The sequence below is a fragment of the Paralichthys olivaceus genome, chromosome 21 (assembly GCF_024713975.1).
Source record: "Paralichthys olivaceus isolate ysfri-2021 chromosome 21, ASM2471397v2, whole genome shotgun sequence".
Taxonomy (NCBI): domain Eukaryota; kingdom Metazoa; phylum Chordata; class Actinopteri; order Pleuronectiformes; family Paralichthyidae; genus Paralichthys; species Paralichthys olivaceus.
This window is the reverse complement of record NC_091113.1, coordinates 10893495-10914144: the sequence shown is the minus strand read 5'-3', so window position 1 is coordinate 10914144 and position 20650 is coordinate 10893495. Positions and strand designations below refer to the sequence as shown.

General features: G+C 41.3%; 2 protein-coding genes across 5 annotated transcripts; one reads left to right on the top strand and one right to left on the bottom strand.

The window, feature by feature from the left end:
• Positions 1 to 10562: 10562 nt before the first annotated feature.
• lyrm1 (LYR motif containing 1) lies at positions 10563 to 14139 on the bottom strand. 3 transcript variants are annotated; one of them, XM_069517087.1, is made up of 5 exons: positions 14006 to 14139; positions 12317 to 12507; positions 12149 to 12209; positions 11169 to 11200; positions 10563 to 11065 (listed from the first exon to the last, which is right to left on the bottom strand). In XM_069517087.1, exons 2-5 carry the CDS (start codon positions 12473 to 12475, stop codon positions 10952 to 10954), a joined length of 366 nt encoding a protein of 121 aa, XP_069373188.1. In that variant the 5' UTR covers positions 12476 to 12507; positions 14006 to 14139; the 3' UTR covers positions 10563 to 10951. The 3 variants fall into 3 exon arrangements, with proteins under 3 accessions (XP_069373188.1, XP_069373185.1, XP_069373187.1); XM_069517084.1 differs by lacking the exon at positions 14006 to 14139 and adding an exon at positions 13259 to 13397; XM_069517086.1 differs by lacking the exon at positions 14006 to 14139 and adding an exon at positions 13219 to 13356.
• dcun1d3 (defective in cullin neddylation 1 domain containing 3) lies at positions 13332 to 20638 on the top strand. 2 transcript variants are annotated; one of them, XM_020083453.2, is made up of 5 exons: positions 13332 to 13472; positions 15150 to 15232; positions 16099 to 16143; positions 16304 to 16854; positions 18663 to 20638. In XM_020083453.2, exons 4-5 carry the CDS (start codon positions 16415 to 16417, stop codon positions 19204 to 19206), a joined length of 984 nt encoding a protein of 327 aa, XP_019939012.1. In that variant the 5' UTR covers positions 13332 to 13472; positions 15150 to 15232; positions 16099 to 16143; positions 16304 to 16414; the 3' UTR covers positions 19207 to 20638. The 2 variants fall into 2 exon arrangements, with proteins under 2 accessions (XP_019939012.1, XP_019939011.1); XM_020083452.2 differs by lacking the exon at positions 13332 to 13472 and adding an exon at positions 13942 to 14081.
• Positions 20639 to 20650: the final 12 nt, after the last annotated feature.

Genomic DNA, 20650 nt, shown 5'->3' with positions numbered 1-20650 from the left:
AGTGATTGGGGGATGGAGCTGTGTTAGCAAGGTCCTGCTGATAAACATGTTCAACCAATTGTGAGTCAATCCATACAGAGGACATCAAATATATAATTAAAACATTAAAGAGTTTAACAAACACCAGTGTAATACCCACAATGACACACACCATGTTTGAAAAATGTATTTCATGTGTACTTTGAAAGTTTCCTATCCAGCAACACGGAGGAGTCGGGATTTATAACCTATACTGCCGCCAGCCACCAGGTGGCAAGCAAGACGCTTTGGCTTCACTTTACTATTTTTCTATACAATCTTTGGCAAATACCTTTTAACTGTGCGATCTATATACCAAGCGTAACTATATCTGAATTTGTATGCAAACCATCTTGCAGCTTCCTCCTGAAGAAAAGAACACATAGTTTCAGATTACCTACTTATTTCACTTTGTTGCCAAAGATTTGCTGATAAAACTGAAAACAGGTTGAAAACACTGACGACAGCATGTCACAATCATCTGCCCCTGGTTGAATGAAGTCTTTGAGGAGCTCTGGGATTGGTTGAGCAGCAGTAAGCCATCACCAACTTTTGCGTCATGCTGGGAAATCAACCTTTCACTTCACTATGTCGTCTTCTTTTTTAATCTAAAATGCGGTGTCACTTCTGTTTGTTCTTGTATCCTCCCTGAGGAATGATGGAGTGCTCTCTGCTTTTATACACCCCAGTGTTGCTGAGCATGCAGCAAAGTAACGACTGCACTGTCAAAGAATTGAGGCTTCTTTAGTACAACAGGACTGTCAAGGCAGGTTTATTTCTATAGCACTATTCAGACTCAAATAGAATTTTAAATTTAATGCATTTAAAAGACAATGACAAAAAAAAAGGTGTTACATATCTAATTTATTCCAAAGCTGCAGCAAACTCAAATGATCTTTTCGTATTGTTAGGCTTCAGATACATAGAAATTAAAAGCTTCTTCACTTTATCTGGTTTTGATTCAGGGAACACTTAGGAAACATGTCCCTGTTGACCTGAGGGATCTGGGTAGCTTGTAGCATACAAGTAAATGAGAAATGTATTCAGGCCCAAGACCATTTAGTGCTTTATAGACGAGTAATATGATTTTAAAATCTATTTGATACAAATGAAGCTGGAGCAGTGATTTGAGGAGACAGTGTAATGTGCTACACTTTCTTGGCGTTAGTGAGGCAGCAGCGTTCAGGATGAGCTGTCTGGTTGATTTGTTGGTTCTTTTTCTGAAGACCTGTGAAGGCACCGTCACAACAGTCGAGCTGTTTTTCTGTATCTTGTTTAGACTGAAATCCTTGAACTCTTGAGTGAGTTCCTTCTTCTTCAACAACCCTAGCATTACAATGAAGCTGAATCACAGTTGTGCTTAATTTCGATGTCACCAGATTTGACTCGAGTGTTATAACAACCCAGGAAAGACTGATAGATTCAAATATAAAAACACAGGTTATTATTCAGTGTTTTGTCTCGTTCTTTTTTCGAATACAGATTGCCCACATTTGCCATCTGCTTCCTTGACGCCTGTTTTCTTTTAATGGATGCTGGTTACCTTAGCCAGTGGCTCATTGCTGTTTCAGACAGACATATCATCAAAATGCATGTTAAACTGTACCTGTAACACTGATGATGTGTTTCTGTCTGTGAGTTAAAATCAGAAATCTGATCTGAAGGATGTGAACGATAGAAATCTGGGAATACCAACATTTGCTTTAGATCCTACTATCTTGCATCATTATTATGGGTCAGGCTCACAGCTGCTGAACAAGATAAGTCCTCTTCTACTCCAGCCCTTGTCCATTTCTTTCCAATCACACTTTCTAATCTTATTACTTCACTAATTAACTGCAGCCAGTGGTATTTTTAGTATCTAGGTCAGCCTGGTGCCCCTGTGACCTGCGTGGACTGGCTGGACTTACACCCACTCTTAAGTAATAATTTATGACATCTCAATATCAATTAACGTCTGATTTGCTGCAGTTAATGAAAGCCTTTACAAAGAAATCATCTGGCACAAAGGAAGTGATGTCTTTGGCGGCGCTAATTGACAAGTGATCTCCGGGGAGGATGCATATTTTACAAGTTCTATATTTGATTGAATATGTGTTTTCTTTTTATTTATAATACAGTTTATGATTGAACTTTAAAATATCATGGTTCAATTACATTTCTTTGTCATTTGGGTTTGATAGTGACATCTTTGCCAGTTTTTATTTTTTAATATACATATCGACTGATATATTGGAAGCCAAATTTTTCAGTTTCTAATATCGGTATAAATCAGTCTGGCTCTATGAAACACCACAGAAATGCGCAACTAACATGTTTCCAAAATTAGGATGAAACACTGATTCAAGCTTTGATGATTGATAATTTATTCATGTATTTATTTCTAAATCTAATGCAATTTAAACCAAGCAGTGACCTTCAGGTCGGGAGGAGGACATGTCTCTTCAGTCAGCTAAAAGGCCGTCTGCAGAGTGATGTGAAGTGACAGGAAGGATCACTGCTGACCTGCCCACACAAGCAAATGTCCACTTTAAAAACTTTACTTTGAGAAACTCTATTTTATTCCACTGCTATTTAACTGATATTCCACTGTGGTAACAATAAAAAAAAAAGACTGCAGTAAGTGCTTGTGCATTTTCGGGTGCTCACTCAAAAACAATTCAGGCCACTGCAGGAGGTTTCATAATGTGGTGCTGGAATAAATTTGTTTGGCAGATTGTACAATATGTGACAATTTAAGATGCTTTACAGTTATATGGATTCATGACACCAAGTATCAACTGATTTTAAATATATGTGATGATGGACACAACTGATGTGATATGTGCCTTTTCATATTAATCATATATCATTACATTGGGGCTAATTTACTTCTTCCTCCATGACAGCTGAAAGTCTACTTAGTGACACGTGGGCTAGTGCTTTTCCACACTGAATATAAATGAATCTATGATGAGTGCTCTATTTATGTCTATAATAAGTCTTACACTGCCTTTCTGCACTTTGTTGAAAGCTCTATTTTTTCCATGTGTTTGTGGCACTAATAGAAAACCTTCACACCACCAGCAAAACCCACATTTTTGTCCTATCATAAATACCTTACTCAAGTTTTTTCTTTTTATCATGACCCCAGGAATATGTTATAATGTCTCTAATAATGGGCTATTCAAAAGCTTCAAAATTATATATTTTAAATTAATCTACGTAATACATTAACGGTGCAATGAAGATTAATCTGATTTAAATGCTGTGCTGTGAATTGTTAGTCTTCCTACTCATGGTGAGTGTTTTCTCAACCACGCTCTCTTTGTCTGCTCTCTCAATGCTGCACAATCACTCTCAAAATGAATCATCTGCCACTCGCAGTGCATTGTCTCTGACCAGGTTGTACCTGCAGCAGCCGCACCAGTTCCAAACCAGCCAGAGCCCCGGGTGAACCTCCGCTCTCACGCGGTCTTTGTCCAAGTTTGCACCCACTGTCCCTCTCTCTGTTTGCAATGGATTCATCCACTGCAACAGTTGAGACCATTTCTATCTAAAAAGTGGGAACGACAGAATGAAAAGTTTTTGTACTTGTAACAGATGATAAATATAGAAAGATATAGATAAATAGCGATATATAGAGAGATATAAATAGGAAGACATAGATGTCTTCCCTGTTAGCATTACCATTCCTCCACCAAACCGTCTGAAATCTTTTTTCTGATTCACCTATTTTCAAAATTCTAATGTGACAAACGATTTACCAACATCCATTGAGATTCTATCTAAAATTAGTCCACCGCATCATTGCCTTGTCTTTCGTAACAAAGCATATGTAAAGGATGTGCCGAAGATCACACGTTGAGACCTGTGATTATTAATTTTCACTTCCAGATGCTCCCAGACACCTTGGAGGAGGAAGCGTGGCGAGACAGAAGGAGTCACTATACTGAGCATTAAAGTCCACCAAAATGAATTTAGTGTGTGTGAGAGTGCATATGATCTGTGCGTCCATGTCCCTGTTTTAATGTCTGATTTTGTAACAGTCTTTCCATCTGCATCCACCTGTCATTTCCCATTCTGTACGCTGAACATATGGGACTGATGGAGCTTGTACTCTTTATTCTCCTAAGGAGATTCCAGCTCTGGTTACCACACAGACCATGCAACACTGGTCACCTGAAACCCAGCACCTACAGCCACCTACAACCAATCGGCTTCATTTGTCACTTTCACCACATGGCTGTGCACGTACTTTCACAGTGCACTCGACTACATATGTATCCTCTGCCTGAAGCCTTCCTGAATTACATGATGACTTAGAAATGATGATTTATCAATAACTGCTGCAAACAGATGTGTGCATTGTTTCACAGACGTCATGAAAAGCTTTCCTCGTCACAATTGGAGCAGAGGGGAAAATGCAGCTCACACACAGTGGAATTAGACAATACGTGACATTCCAGGATCAAAATGTGCATCAAACGTGCATTATCAAGCAGCCTATCACACTGCAGGAGGCCCTGCCCACCCATCTTTTACTGTGTGTGTGTGTGTGTGTGAGAGAGAGAGAGAGAGTTTCCTATGACGGCTGCTGGTGGTCATGGTTGCCTTGCATCCCTGCAGCTTGCTGTCTGGCTGGCTAACCGTTTTTCCATTTTTGTCTGATTAGGCTGGTGCTGGCCCCGGCCTTTGAGTGAAGCCGTCTCCTCACTTTCACTGTGCAGCTCTGAGACACTCTGGCTCTCTGCCTGCCAGCCCCCTCCTCCTCCTCCTCCTCTTGCTTCCTCGCTTTGTCTCTGACCACCCCACCTTCCCCAAGCCCCCCCTCCCCCGAGGAGCCACAACAGCTCTCCATCCAGCGAAGATGTAAACTAAGCTAGCACCACACCGACACACACTCCTCCATTATTCATCTGCCTCCTTTAATGAGTTTTCCATCCACCTTCATGCATCCGTAACGATTAAAAGAAACAATTATTGTGTTTGACCACTTCAATGTTATTTCATTAAAGAATTGCTTTAAACAAAATGCAACTTCCCTGCATTAACCTCTCCCCTGTGTTTAAATTAGCAAGATTGCAAGGAGAGAAGATAAATGATGGATCAGAAAATGCAAAATACAGGTAGATTTTCCAGCAGATAGGTTTCCCAAAAAAACAATAGCAGCAACATGCAGAACAAAAGGTGCAGCATTGAAACAGATATCTCTGAAAACTAATATTAAAAGACACCAGTTTGCTTACTTACAGAATCTGAGAGTTCTTCAATGTGTGCCTGCATTCGGATGTGTCACTCCTTCTTCCTGTCTGATCAAATCTTGAGAAATGAATTTGACAAATCCTCCCCAGTGGCCATCTTTTCGTTTTACTCTGAAGAGCTGTCTAAGATTTCACCGGATTCCGTGTCAATCACACAGATAATATGTTTGTTTACATACCATGATCATGAAAAGGAGGCCAGCTAAATATTTGATGGCTTCTTCGAGTTACCCAGGAACAGTCACCCTGTGACCCAACACTAGAGTTGGGCCTCAGCACATCCAGTCATTGTTAAACACCTCTACAGAGCGCTGGCTCACATTTGTGTCCACATGACTCTGGTTGGCAAATAATATAAAGCACTCTCAGGCTTTGTGCTCTCTCCGCTCGCTGTGCTGGCCACAATTATGACTCTCAGCAACTAGTAGTCCTCAATGTAAAAAGTCATTCAGTTACAGATGCTCTGCTGCAGTGTTTAAGTTGCTTATAAAAAGAAAGTGTAAGAACCCAGAGGACAAACGTATGGCAAAAATAAAAAAGGTTGAAATCTTTGGTGCTCAGTTTTGTTCATCATGAGCTAATCGACAGCCAAGTGCCCCTGACCTGACCCTGACTCCCAGACACACTTGCATACTCTTCACACACTTTCAGTGTAGTGTCCCAGTGGACAGAGCTTAACCAAGCATGCATCAGCACTTGTCTGTGCTCTGCACACTGCAGGCACACAGCAATAGTCACTACACGACTCGAGCCGACTCACACACACCTCAGGCCTCCTCTACTCTCGCTGCTCTGTGAGCTGAGACAATGTGAAACGTATAGTCCAAACAAAAGCCAAGAGAAAGACAAAGAGTGAGTGGGAAGGTAGTGAGCAAGAGAGCTGGAGATGAGAAATGTCTGAGTCAACACAAAAGAGCTGCTTAGTCACAAGAGAATATATTGTGTTCGTCCAAATGTAATTTAAAATGATGATATCAATTCTTTTTCTGATATGTTGTGTTGTTTTTGTTAATAACTGCACTTTCTAAACACTGTTTTGGAAAATGTACCTTCAATAGTTACTGCTTAACTCATAGATGGCTCCAATAACAAATTATTTATGTACTGAAAACGGATACATTGTCTCATGCACTAATGAACCTAAGGTGTTGCCTGGTGTAACAAAGGTCGAAGGTAGGTGCTGACCTGTCCTCATTAGATTTTGAATAATTGGCTTCAGGATTGCATGTGAAAAAGGCCATAATATGTAGTGGAACTTGCACTGACAGCACCGTGCATGTATACGTGTGATGAGTTCAGATATGAAAATATATAATACAAATCGTTCAATCACGGAAAAATTCCCATCAGCCTGCTGAGATGTATTCAAATCTCGGAGGCTTCAGAAAACGCCTGATTGCCTTTTAAATGAATATATACCATGACTGTGATGAGGATGATTGCCTCTAACTGAATCAGAGGAGCACCACTCTAATCAAGAAGGAACAATTATTGAAATCAAATGGGCAACAAAGAGGTACAGTTGTGCATTTTGCATTAGGAAGCATTGAACACCATTCGGGCTGTAGCGGTGCTGTGATGCTATGGCTCTGACAGTGTTGAAAGTTACTTCAGCAGACTAGACTAGAATATAAAATCATTTCCAAAGCTTCCAGTAACACCTCGTTAGAAATCACACGCCATCGCAGTAGCATTTTTATTTCTGTCATCTCGTGTGTTTTGATTGCACAGTAAAGTGAAAACAAGCTTGATGTTTATTTAATGCTGGTTCAAGTGTTGGCAGGTCAGCTGATAATGTGATCTGCATCAGGGCATCAAGGGCAACTTGACCAAGTAAGACGAGGAGTTTTCCTCATTTATACCCATCTAATTACCTTATTGTAGCTCCTTAAGTACATCGCATGTCTAACTCTTGCATTATTCTTTCCCCTTTGTTTCCTGTCTCCCACTGTTTCTTCAACCATATTTCCCCCAGGGTCGCACTGAAACCCCCTAAATAATGCACACAGAGCGAGGGGGCTGCATGATGGATCACTCTCCTCTTCCTGGAGCTGCTGTATTCTTCCTGCACTGAAGCTTATTTATCATTTCCATAATAACACTGCTCTCAGGTGAATCTCTAAATGTGCACCAGACAACCTTTAGAAAGAACCTGTTTTTTCCCATGATCCAGTTTTTGGTGCATGTCATTAGTGGCAAAAATAGGTCACCTACCTGCCTTGAGACTTTTATTTTGAAAGCTTATTTAAAGACAGTGAAATCAACCGATTGCCACTTGTGTTTGGCCAGAACTGACATTTATAAAGAAATTCAGTTTGTAGTAGGTTAAAATACAATCAGAGACACAATGTTTGCATATGAAGTGAGAATTGCTTAATGAATATTAATGTGATTTTATCTGAATCCAGACTTTTGGTCTCAAAACTCACCAGCTTGAGTAATTTCTGAAACACAATGTGCATCTATAGGAAGAACACAAATGAAACTGTAACAGGCCCTGTGGGGAAATCAGCTCATTACAGCAGTAAGGAATAATTAGAGTGTGTATACAGCTTATGAGGTGAGTAACTCTTAAATAATCACCTGACTAAAAGGTGCATCCTTTCCAGATCTCAGCTACAGAGACATGACAATATCCAGAACGAGAGAGAAACATGAACAATAAGAATCGCTCTGTTAAAGTTCAGTAAGATGGTGTTATAGCTTCTGTACTATTTTCCTACACATAGATTATTCCTGTTGCAGCATTAAACTTGGAATGTTTGAAACTTGTTCAGGTTCTTCATATGCATATTGTGTAGTATTAAAAAGCCACAAAGCAGCAGGATCGGACAGAAGACAGTGTCCACATTCTGCCACTGTGCTGCCGATGAGATCTGCTCAAAGAGACGCAGCATAATACACCATTTGTTGTATTTTCATTAATCATAAGGAAACATAGCAAAAGGGATCATGTTCATGGGCTGTCCAATTTCACAGAAGGGGAAATTAGGGATGAAAACCATGAAATGATATCAAGCTAATCAATTGTTTGGAACATTGTGAACATAATATCTGCCATAAATCAGCCTGTCATAACATTATCGTTATGAGCACATAAGCATGTTGATATTGGCACGGCGATGATGCTAGCATGCTAACACTTGTTAAGCAGCACTTAATGCAAATAGTAATGCTCTGCACAGTTTGCACAAGTAGTATTTGTTGATCATGTTTATTCTGTTGATGTGAATGTGCAAGTGAATCATTGTCCTTGCTCATCCTCCTTAGAGACATGTACTTATGTACTAGCTCCGACATTAGTTGTTTGAGTAGAATATCTTTCCAGTGAGAAATGTGGAGTCTTGGTTAAACCTTAGTGTTGCATACAGTATGAATGCATGGAGTGAGTCACTACTCAGCATTAAAGTTAAGAGTCTGCTGCTGCTGCTGATCATCACCCATCAGTGCTCAATTACAACGAGCACAGTCATTTATCACTGAGGTGATGTCGTCTCCAGAGAGAGCAGCAACAACCCGTCGCACTTTCACTGAGTGTATTTACTGTGTGCCAGACAAATATTTACTTCTGAAGTGGTAATGACTGTGACTCAGTCCTCAGAAAACAAACGAGACAAGTGGAAATCATTTGTAATTGTTCAGGTTAGATGTTAAATTAATGATGATTCACTAGTGCCTGTATTTACTCCTGATCAGAGGTTTGTGTCAATTTTAATGTCAACTCAAAGCATGTGGTGCACTCACACTGGTAAATCCAGTCATGGTAAACTCACTGAACTACTGCCTATTCAAGGCTTCAGTACTAAGCATAGTGTGACCCCTGGTGGATAAAGATTGTTAAGATTGTTTTTGAGAATTTAGCTGAGATCATACTTCATCCTAAAAAGCCCCTTTAAAACAAGGCCTCTTTATTCCACCAGGACTTCTCTCACACACAGCCCAGACACCTGAGGTTGGAGTCAAGTGTAGCTCCCTCAGTGAAACATGTACACTAACTTCTGCTTTCATCACGTGGCTGCGTGCTGGTCGATGTCCGGCTGAGGACAAAGACATGGCCTTCGAAAAGTCTCAGAGGAGACTGTGCTTGTCAAGGTGATTCAGTCCAGAGGAAGAAATGAAAGGTCTGCATTGTGTTAAAGCTTAGTGATATATACAGGACTGTCTCACCAGAGGACAAGAGAACAGAACAAGTGAAATATTAGAACCACTTGAGCTCACTCCTGTTAATAAAATATCAGTTCTCTTTGATTTTTAATTTAAGTCAATATATTTCCGAGCAGGAGGAAACATTTACACCAACATTCGTGTGTGTGTGTGCAGCTATATGGCAATTCATAGTATTATTCCTTTAAAGCAAACTATTTTTTTCTGCATCCATTTCATTGTTTTTGTCTTTACCTCCGTTTTGTTGCTTTACTGGACAGAACTTTGTAGAATTTGCTTGTACAATAAAAAAGCTGTTGGTTCCTTAAGGTTTACCCCAGCCAGTCATTCTGCTTTAGCCCTCCAGGATTTTAATAAACTGCAATGACTCAGAATCTTAGTACTTTGTTTTGATTTGTTTTCCAACTTCTCTTGCCAATTGTTGCAAAAATTAAACCCACCCTCATACTTTAACTTTGTCCTAGACGTGTGGAATTCAGGAGGAGAGCTAGACTTGCCCTCTGGGGAAAAATGAAGTTGTTTTGAATTTTGAATTTGGGCCTAACATTCTTGAAAACTCCACTGACTCGCCACACGATGATGGGATTGTTTGGCATGTTTGGCATTTGTCTGTGGCAACATTCACTTAACAAAGTAGCAGTTGGGGTATTTTTATAAGAGATTTATTAAATATTAGTTGCAAAACTAGTTCATGAATTTACAGAAATCTCATGAAATGTGTAAAATAGGGTCGTGTACTAGTATATTCCAGCAGAGGGCAATGTTCTTTTGTCTGACACAGTATGGGAGAAAAGAGTGAAGATGGAGCTGATCAGTTCTCGCTCGTCTTCACCCTGAGGTCTGTTTAATGCCAGTTCTTTGGTGCCCACCCCTGTTTTCTTTCACCATGTGATTATGGTGCAAGCTCATATGTAAAGATAATTTATCACCCAGTACTACTTGAGATTTCTGATATTGTATCTTTGTCTCTTTCAGTGTCTCTCTCTCGATCCATTCACAGTCAACAGTCAGCTCCTTTGTGCAGAATCCAAAGACCATAAAGTTTGCAGATCTTGTGTTTCCACGGTAACAGCATTTGCACGAACCTCATTAGCGTTAATCAGGAGTTTGTCCCAAAGATCTTACAAAGACACTACATGAATTTGTCATATCAATATTCACATTTATTACTAGAATACTGAACTTTACTTTAACATATCTGTTGACGAACCATGTAAACACCAGTGTTTATCTCTACACTCTTCTATTTGATGTAGTAAGTGTTTATAACAACCATATTTTACACTGAAAAATAAATTAAATATACAATTTGATTTTATATTACAGGTGAGCCCACACTGACCATGCAGCCTCGTTTATGAGGTTCACAGAATAAAAAACAAAACAACGAAACATGGCTTTTCCCCTGAATGACCACAGTTCGTGCATCAATTAGAGCAACACTCCATGTGATCGGCTTGTGACTGCACTCTTGTCTCCTGTCCTTGGTAATTTGAACTCTCAGCGAGGATCTACGAAATCGAGCATCAGGTCTCGTCATGTGACTGCAAGTAAATTGGCCTGGCCTGCTTCCTCAGGCGCTGCTGTGCTCGCAGCTTCCTGCCCTTCTGAGTTGCTAGTCCCAGTGGTGGCAAGTAGGTCTACAGGAAGATTCAAACAATAGAATTATGGAATAAAATCTAGCAACAACACAGTAACCTAAACAGACCGGAAGAAAAGTGGATGTGACAAATGGTTACTTACAGCCCTTGGATATGGGTTCCTGTAATGTAGACCTGTGAAGAAAACCGATATTTTAACAAGATTGTGAACGTTGTTTTAAACAGAATACATTTATAATTTATTGAAGTTTCCCTGTAGTCAAATTAGAGCGTCCATTATCTAAAAAGCTGAGCATGAATGTGAACTGTCTTATTATCTGGAACTAGAATGTCACTCAGTAGAGAGCATACCTCTTTAAAGGCCCAACAGTCCCCTTAAATTCAGCCTTCACCAAATTTCACACCGAAATTATTCTCCCTGGAAAATGTGTGAACATTTTGAAATGTTTAAGATCGTAAAAATATATTCCTGGATCTGCAACAAGAGTGAAAGGGTTCTTCCCTGACCCATAGTGGATCCTCCCACCACATGTTGTGGTGATCTGTCCAGTAGTTTTCTCATAACCTCGCTAACAGACAAATTAAATGAAATGAACTCATCGCCTCCTTGGCAGAGGCAAAAACAAAAACATGTAAAAACAATTGAACATGCAGATCTCGTTTGCACGAGTCATTAGAGCCTGTTTATATTTCACTGAAGTGTTGACACTATAAACCCTGCTAATGCTGATGGTGCTGCTTTTTCAGGCTTTTCTACCGTCAGCAACATTCAGATCATCATGTCAGAGTTTACTCCTGTTTACTCGGGCTGAAACACTTTCAGGTGAACTTTCACAGCCACGCTGTGACCAAAACACTCAGTGACATATTACACCTAATGAGCAGGAGAGAAATGTTCAACTAATGAAAACATGACAGGATTTGTGTCACATGATTTTTCACAGAAGCACCGGGCAGATGTTTCACTGCATTTAGAAACGTACACCACTTGGGATGCTTATCACACCCTCATGGATAAACATTTCATTTCATTGAAAGCAAAGAGTAGTGCTGCTTTAAATTGTTTTATCTGTGCAGGATAAAGCTTAGTCTAGACTTGAGACACATCTCCTCCACTCTTACCTATTTCTATCCTTGCTTCACATTCCTCTATACACTTCTTTACTGACACTTGATCTGGGAGCTGAAAAGAAGCACACAGAAGAAAGAATTGGTCTCACACACACACACACACATATATGTATATATAAAAAACTACATTTGTTGTGAGGAGAGTATTGTTGTCCACACCTGCTGGTTTTGTCTGAACAGAGTGCGGGCCTCCTGAAGTATGTATTTTCTCTCCGTCTCTGTGTCACTTGTAACTCCACTCTGCGCCTGCCACGTTCGAGCGATACGAAACACCCGCATGTACAGTGACAGCACCGTCCTGCGAGTGGAGGCCGTCATCTGGGATCGAATTCTGGGAAAGCAGCAGGTGCCTGCACGATAATTGAAATTAAGCTTATCGACATGACAAACTCTGCTAATACTATTTAATCATGTTTGATGTTTATTAAATTATATTTTGAGATATTTTAATTCTTCCTAACTGTTTTATTGCAACTTCACTATGTGCAATGCCCTTTCCTAATTTGGGATCAATGAAGTACATTGATCTATAATTATCTATCTATCTATCTAAAAGCGAGACGGCTCAGTTAATACCAGTGTTCTTTGTTGAGGTTGTGCTATTGTGGTGCAGATTCCCACACAAATAATCAAATGATAGAATCCATTTCACACACTATGAACCGAGGACGTTTAGGGGCCCCTGGGAGTCTGGGGCCCCGGGACAGCTGCTCGCTTTGTCGGATTAGTTGTCCAGAGTGTCCCCATCTTTCAACGCTAGATGTCACTGGAACCTAAACAGGGCTGTTTCCAACACATCGCATTCACAAACAGATACACAACTGACTCGTAGATTAATAGTATGTTCTGCAATACGCATGAAGAGTAAAGCACGATGTGAATGTAATTTAACTTCATGTATTTGTATTTCTGATTCTTGTTTTCATATATTCATGCAGCACCTGTTAGCATGAAGCTAGCTCTCCTTTAGCCCTCAACCCCGACAGCACAAAACCGAGCCTCTGCTGCTTCTGACTTTCTGTCCCCACGTTCGTTTCAACCACATGAACTAGCTTCCTTACCTCCTCGCTAGTGACCCGACAGCTACAGACTCTGACCTACCGACTGTGTCTGGAGACGAGCAGCTCGCCAGGGCAGCACCGACGCATCTGTCGCCTGATGATGACGTCGCAAGAGAAATGAAAAATAAACTCGATCACAAATCACCGATTCCTCTTTTACGTCGCACATAAAGTTATCGATTTCAAATCTGTTTAAAATGATTGGTTTGATTTACAAACACGATCGTCAGGAGCGCAAGTTTAAGCCATTTTAGGTGAGTTACAAATATGTTTTCACGCGTTTCCCTGGTGTCCAATATTATTCTCCTAAAGCTCTTTAACATGTCATCCTCTGAACTCGTGCTTCTGTAATTGTCCGTGTGATTATTTATCCAGCTGGATGTGAAACAGTCTTTACAAGCGTCACTGTGTCCGGACTAAAAGATTTATCTCGTCGTTGCCACCGCGGAGATGAGGATCAGCTGTTAGAGGAAGTGATGCAGGAAAATGCCCATAATGTAGCTACAGTCAATGACTAGAAGGGGGAAGCACAAAGAAACAGGCTGCTGGAGTCCGGGCTGCTCTTCTAACTCCCTCCAGAGGATTAACAATATTCCAAATGGATTTAAAAGCACAGTCCGGTCAATAGCTGCTCACTCGTTTTCCTCCCAAACGCGGAGAAGGATGTGATATCGATGTGGAAGTTTATTTTTGTTAGCTCGCAGCTAGTCGGTTAGCTATCTGAGTTAACGCGACGAGTTTGGGTCAGTTCGCTCCTGCGCTCAAACGCTGCCTCCGGCCAACTTACTCACTCCTTCAGCTTCGCACTGGCATCCCCCGAAGCGATGAGCCCCCGGGTCCACACGGCACGATCCCCCCCACGGGTGAGTTTCTCCACAAGGACAGGTGTGGCATATCCCGAAAGACCTAGCTTAGCCGATAGCTAACTTTTAGTTAAACGAGCTGATGCTAGCTAGCTATGGCGACGTCGTCAGGGCCAAGCACTTTAAATGTAAACGGCGGTGATGTGTTGGGGATCGATAACAGCTTCAGACCATTTACGATCCGGGTTAGTGAATGTGTTCAATCGCCAGCAGTGTATAATCATTAAAAGCCTGTTTGCCTGACATTCAGTTGTGTTGTGCATGAGCTGCTGAGCTCTCTCGATCCTGGTAGAGCTTCCCAAAGAGCACAAGTTGGTCAAATGAACATTAATGCTAAGCTCACGTTAGTAAACATCTAATATATCTTATATGAGAGCGTGCATTGACAGCAACGGTGCACAGACCACACACATTCCTGCCGAACTTAACTCTCACTGTTTTAATATTAACAATCTAAACTAGTTGACACAGAAGTGTTTGCTAGCCTCGCGTGTTAGCATGTTGTGGACAATAATTCGTAGGATTCTGATTTCAAAAGCGTCTGTTCGCTTCTCCATCAGGTGGAGTAGGTGTAGTCGTAATGGACGTGTGAGAGATTTGTCCATACATGCCCAGTGCAGTGATCTCCCTCACAGCCTCATACATTTCCTCTGATGCTGATTGTTGGTTTTCTTAGTTGCTGTGAGACTAAAGTCTCGGTTTGATCGTTCAGCATCACCACACAGACTAAAAGTTGGTTTCAGAAGTTTGGATGTTTACAAAGCGACTGAGCTGTAATCTAGGACAAAGCTAGCTCCCTCACTGGACACCTAGCGTTAGAGGCTTTTGAACCAGAGATTCATAAGCCCTGCTTAAGTCCCCAGTGCTCTGTCTATGTCTACCTCACATGCTGTGAACCATCTTCATTGCAGGTATAAATCAGGAATTGAACAATCCTCCCTCAAGACAAACTGTGGTGTTGTGCTCAAATGACATATTCATTGCACGCTGACCAACATAGTCCTGCAGGTTGGGGAGGGATGAGCTATCACTTTCTGCTTATGGTGACAAGATAATGTGTCTTTTCAGCACTGCAGATGTCAAGAGCACAGTGATGGAGCAGAGTAGGAGGACACTTTGATCTGGGGCCAGTGCCATCTGACCGACGTTCTGTAAGTAACCTCCTGCCCGGCTGCTTTATTAGTCATCGAACACTTGATCAACGCCCGTGTGTTGTGGCTGTGACTGCAGAGTGATTAATTGATGAAATACGTTCATTTTGAGAAATGAACTGGTGGAGGTTAAGGATTTGCACATGCTACGTGTGTCTGACTACTCAAAACCCACAGTTTGGTTATGAATCAGTTTTTAATCCTGAAAAAAAAGTAAATAATGTCATGACCTGCTTAGTGCATGCTCTACACATCAAGTCCTTAAGTTATTCTCCCCTGTGTTATTTGACTTGCCAATGTCAACCATCGTTACCACTAGGGTTTTGATTATTGGTAGCACTAGGAGAAAATGTGAGTTTTACAGTGATGCTACTACACAGTGTGTGGCATCTCCAAGCCTGTGACCCCCTATTCCAATCATGTATGTATCAAAACCCAGAAAGAATCACACACAGCCAAATAATCATGGTTTTGATAAACTGCATGATGATTACTGACATTTCTATTACTTTTATTCACCCATTGTCACCACTGCTGGGTTTAGTAAGGGAGCAAATACTGTGTGTACTTATATAGAACCTAGTTAACCACATTCTGTCATCTAAGATATCGTACATAGATAATTTTGAAATAAACTAAACTATAATAAAGCTAATATGAAACATAACAAGATACAATTATGCTAATCTACTTATAGTCAAATTTCCTGTTAGTGACCACAAGGAAAACATACCAGTTGATATTGAAGTTGATGAAGTTCTGGGGTTACTAGTGATGTTTCCCTCTTGAATGTCTTCTAGGTTTCCATGATATGCTGTGTATGTATGCAAATCAATTAAACTCTTTTTATCTGTTCTTCTCTTTAGGGTGTAAATCAAGCAGAGCAAACCTTCCTGGCAGATTTGGCACAGGTACATTTATTGACCTGCAATATTAAAAAAAAAACCTGTAATTTCATTTATTCCTAATGAGAGTCACAGAAATGTGGATCTTGAACTTCGATTTTGAGCAAGACCTGTTCAGTTAACAGCTACACTGTGTGATAATGAGTTAAATTGTTCTCCTCCTCAGGCCTGAGGGTATGTTGAGACATCTCACCAGGCCAGAGCAGAGGCGTCTAGGTGGTTCGGACGGGGCCTGAAGGCGAGGAGGAAAGACTGACGAGGGACCAGGGAGGAAGACATGGGCCAGTGTGTCACCAAGTGTAAGAATCCAACGTCCTCACTCGGCAGTAAGAGTGGAGACAAGGATAGCAGCTCCAAGTCCCACCCCAAGAAAGGTAGCGGTGGTGGGGGGAGCCATAAAGAAGAGCTCAGTGCCCCATGTAGCAAAGCCACCAGCGAGCTGTCGAATGGCACCAAGGCCTTGGAAGTTACAGTGGAGACGCCAGTCATACCCGCACTGATGGGGGACCCGCGCAAGGACGAGTTTCTGGACGCAGATGGGCTGTCGTTGCTGCGCATCGAGGAGCTGTTCTGCTGCTACAAGGATGAACGGGACGACGCCATCTTGGAGGAAGGCATGGAGAGGTTTTGCAATGATCTGTGCGTGGACCCAGCAGAATTCCGTGTGCTTGTTCTCGCCTGGAAGTTTCAAGCAGCCACTATGTGCAAGTTTACAAGGTAAAGTGGGGTTTTATGGATAAACTAGCGTCACTACTTATAGTAGTTGGCTGTAGATGAAAACTGCAACGGATGTCTAACGATCCTCATTTATTATGGTATTTTACTTGCTGTTTCTCAGTGTGTCCCCAGAGGTTCAGTGTGTCCGGCTTTGCTGACCAGCTCTCAGAAACCTTTCAAAATAATATCCATATGAAACCAGCTTTGCAGCATCATGTGAACAGCTACCATTTGAAGTTGCAATAAAAACTTATTTCAGTGTTGCAGGTTTAACACAGCTCTGAAATATTAAAAAGGAACTGAGATGGCCTGAATAGTTAGTCTTAAAAGAGAAGCACATTTTCAGACAAGAAGTTCAGAACTGGCCCTTTGTAACACCTACAGTAACATAACGCTGTTAGCTCTTAAACACTTCCCTTCTAAAGGAGATTGGCTCTACAATTTTTGACTTTCATCAGGGAAAACCTTTAGTAATACCCATTACTCTGACCAGGCTCTCTAATCTTGAGTGTGTTGCCTACACACAATAAGGAAAAAATATAATGTAGACATGGCTCAGAAAGTTTGGGTCGATACCTAAAGTTCAGTTGGCCAGAAAAGATCACATTTAGGAGAATGTGTATTATAAATTGGCTCAACTTTAATTTGACAAGTGGCTAATTGCACAATACAAGCAGCAAACTGGCTTAATTTTAAAATGGTTCTTGATGTATAGAACTTAGTCTGATACTGAACACAATAAATGTTGACCCTTTATAACCAGCTTGTTTTTAGATGATATACTTCAAGCCACTTTATAAGATTTTACAGTTTTGACCTTCAGTTTTACACTGTGGACTGGTCCAGCCATCCTACCTCACACACTCACTTTTTATTTTTTCCATGTAAAGACACACACAGCGTCTCTCTGTCAGGTAGGGGACACAGAGGAAATGGATCCTGCTCTGTGCTCTCGCTCGGCAGTTAGTGTTGGAGATGAATAGAGCTGCCTGCTGGCTGGGTCACTTGTCACTGCTCCCCCTCTCTGATTCTTAACTCAGCACTTTTCTATCCAGAGGCTTTGGACAATGCCACACTGTGGTTACCAACATGTTTCATTGTCAACCGATGCTTACTGAAGCTCTTTATATTACATTTGACCTTCACAGCCTATATTGTTGTTGGGCTCAGTAACAAAGTCAAAGTTTATGTGCATAGGTTGAGGCCGGTGACACTGAAGAGACAAATATTAGAAAAACTTGACATTTAAAGCTTTAACGTAGAGTTTTTAATTGCGTTTCCTAAAGTACAAGGGACCATGGCGTCTTTGTTACTGATGTTTGTTGTGCCATCCTAGACACACAGCCTGTTGTTTGCATTAGGTGACATCACAGTGCTTTGTTGTTTTCTGGCATAATTAGCAGTTAGTTAGCTCTGGTGCTGCATCTATTAGCCTTCAAACCAGAACAAGCTCATGTTTATGTGTCTGTCTCCGTTCATTCAGATCGATTTCTGTCATTCTGAAACTGATCGGCCTACGGTTTATCTAGAGTGAGACAGGTTTGATAGATCTACTGACGCTCGATGGAAGCAACCAACATAGCTGCCGCTGATGTGGAGATGTTTGATGAATCCGCTGAAACAATGCTAAACAATTGGACGTAGACATTTTTCTGTCACTGTGCTATTTCACATGTTTTTTTGACTGGAAACCAGTTCCTGTAGCTTTGCTGTGGGAAAGTACAGTCTCTGCTTCTGGGCCACGTGATATTGAGGGAGCTGGTCTAATTTTGTTCTGATATGTGTTCCTGTTTTCTTTGTGTCTTCAGGAAGGAGTTTGTCGACGGCTGTAAGGCCATACAGGCAGACAGCCTCAAAGGCATCTGCTCACGTTTCCCCTGCATGCTGCTGGATGCCCAAGGCGAGGAGAACTTCAAGGACTTGTACCGCTTTACCTTCCAGTTTGGGTTGGACGCGGAGGAGGGCCAACGCTCTCTGCAGCGCGAAATCGCCATTGCCCTATGGCGCCTGGTTTTCACGCAGGACACACCTTCGATCCTGGAGCGCTGGCTGGACTTCCTAGGGGAGAACCCCTCAGGTATTCGGGGCATCTCAAGGGACACGTGGAACATGTTCCTCAACTTCACCCAGGCGATTGGGCCTGACCTGACCAACTACAGCGAGGACGAGGCGTGGCCGAGTCTCTTCGACACCTTTGTGGAGTGGGAGTTGGAGCGCAGGAAAAAAGAGGAGGAACAGGCACTGATGGCAAAGGAGGAAGAGGGGAGGTCTACTGACACAGAGTCTTCTCCTTCAACAGATAGACTCGAAACAGAGGGAAGCCGCGGCTCACAGACTTGGGGGGGGCACTGACCAGGAAACAAGAAATATTTGTGAGCGAGGGAAGGAAATGACCTATAAGTGAACTGTACATCTGTGAATCATCGGATAAATATTAGTATTACCATTACAGCTGTTCATTTTGCTCTCTTTTTCTGTTGGGGTGGGATTCCTGCTTCGCAACATTTTTTTTTGGTTTTTGAAAGGGCTCAATGAAATGTTTTAAGCACTTCTATTTAAGTTATTGTTTTACTTTTTTCTCCTCCCATGTGTGTTTTTAGTAAATGGACGTGGTCCGTTTGAACCTACACTTTCCTACCATAACCCAGCACAGTAAAGTAAAGGCTTGGTTTTAAAAGCAGGCAAGAGAAAGCCATAACCTTTCCCCACACAGTTGATCCAGAAAGTTCATTTTGACCTGGTAACACTGCTGATATTTTTTGTACAAATACTTAATAACAAGAAGGGAAATTTGGGAAACCTCTATACAAGTCATTTCTTGCTACCAAAATATGAGATTCATCATGGGGGTCGCGTTGGTGAAATTGTCTGGATTGGACTGACGTAGTTAGAGTCTGTGCTTTTAACTTGCGGTGCTGTGAGGATGAATTGGTTGCACTTGTATTGCCTTCACACCGGATGGCCTGTAATTACATTGCAAACCGTATCAGATTACAATTATCTCACAAGGGCGATTTACTTTGAAACTAAAACAAGTGACACTTGTATGCTTAACCCTTGAAAGTTGCTACAATAACCATTTAGAACCAAAATTCATTTCCATAGTAACAGACCAACTCTTTTTCCTGTGTTGAGTGTTTTTGAGTGCTACTAGTGCAGTGACTGAGCTTGGCTTGTTTAAGCAGCTGGCTGTGCTTCTTTTTGACCTCTAGCATCTACCATTTTGATGTCCATCTATTTTCTAGAAGCGGTATACACCACAATGATGCTTCTCAGAGGGAAGCTTGTAACATGACAAATGGATTAAAGCTAGGTCAAGGTCATTTCTGAACAGAAGATGCCTAAACCTGTGTTACATTCAGGACCATTACACTGGGCACCACAAAAAGCTTGTATTGTATTGTTTACCTTCATGAGCGCAAGAGTCTTCACGTCCTTGAACTACTATACAAAGAAACAAATAGTGCACACACTTCACAAGTAATGTTGACTGCTGCTGGTGATGGTTGCAACACTTTGCAGAGAGATTGATGTCAACCACTTTTCCAATTCAAAGATATCCAAACTGTAGATTGAGCTTAAGTAGAGCCTTGGTTGTTTTGGGATGAGTGAATGAGTGGTGGTGAATCAAGAGTCTGAGCTATGGGTCCAGTATGGTGAAAGGGTTTCCATAACCTGATCTGTTTGGTTTACATCTACAATGGTTTTATTTCAGACCCCCCTTTTTGTCCTTTTTTATATAAAATGTATTGATTTATAATAATAAAAACAGTGTTGAACTTTTGATCGTTGACCA

What these genes read in the sequence shown, in the direction of transcription:
- lyrm1 (XM_069517087.1), bottom strand. Translation starts at nt 12,475, where the DNA reads ATGACGGCCTCCACTCGCAGGACGGTGCTGTCACTGTACATGCGGGTG. An exon ending in TGAAGCAAGGATAGAAATAG is followed by an intron (nt 11,201 to 12,148) that starts GTAAGAGTGGAG and finishes TTTTCTTCACAG; the next exon opens with GTCTACATTACAGGAACCCA. An exon ending in GGAACCCATATCCAAGGGCT is followed by an intron (nt 11,066 to 11,168) that starts GTAAGTAACCAT and finishes ATCTTCCTGTAG; the next exon opens with ACCTACTTGCCACCACTGGG.
- dcun1d3 (XM_020083453.2), top strand. Translation starts at nt 16,415, where the DNA reads ATGGGCCAGTGTGTCACCAAGTGTAAGAATCCAACGTCCTCACTCGGC. An exon ending in ACTATGTGCAAGTTTACAAG is followed by an intron (nt 16,855 to 18,662) that starts GTAAAGTGGGGT and finishes TTGTGTCTTCAG; the next exon opens with GAAGGAGTTTGTCGACGGCT.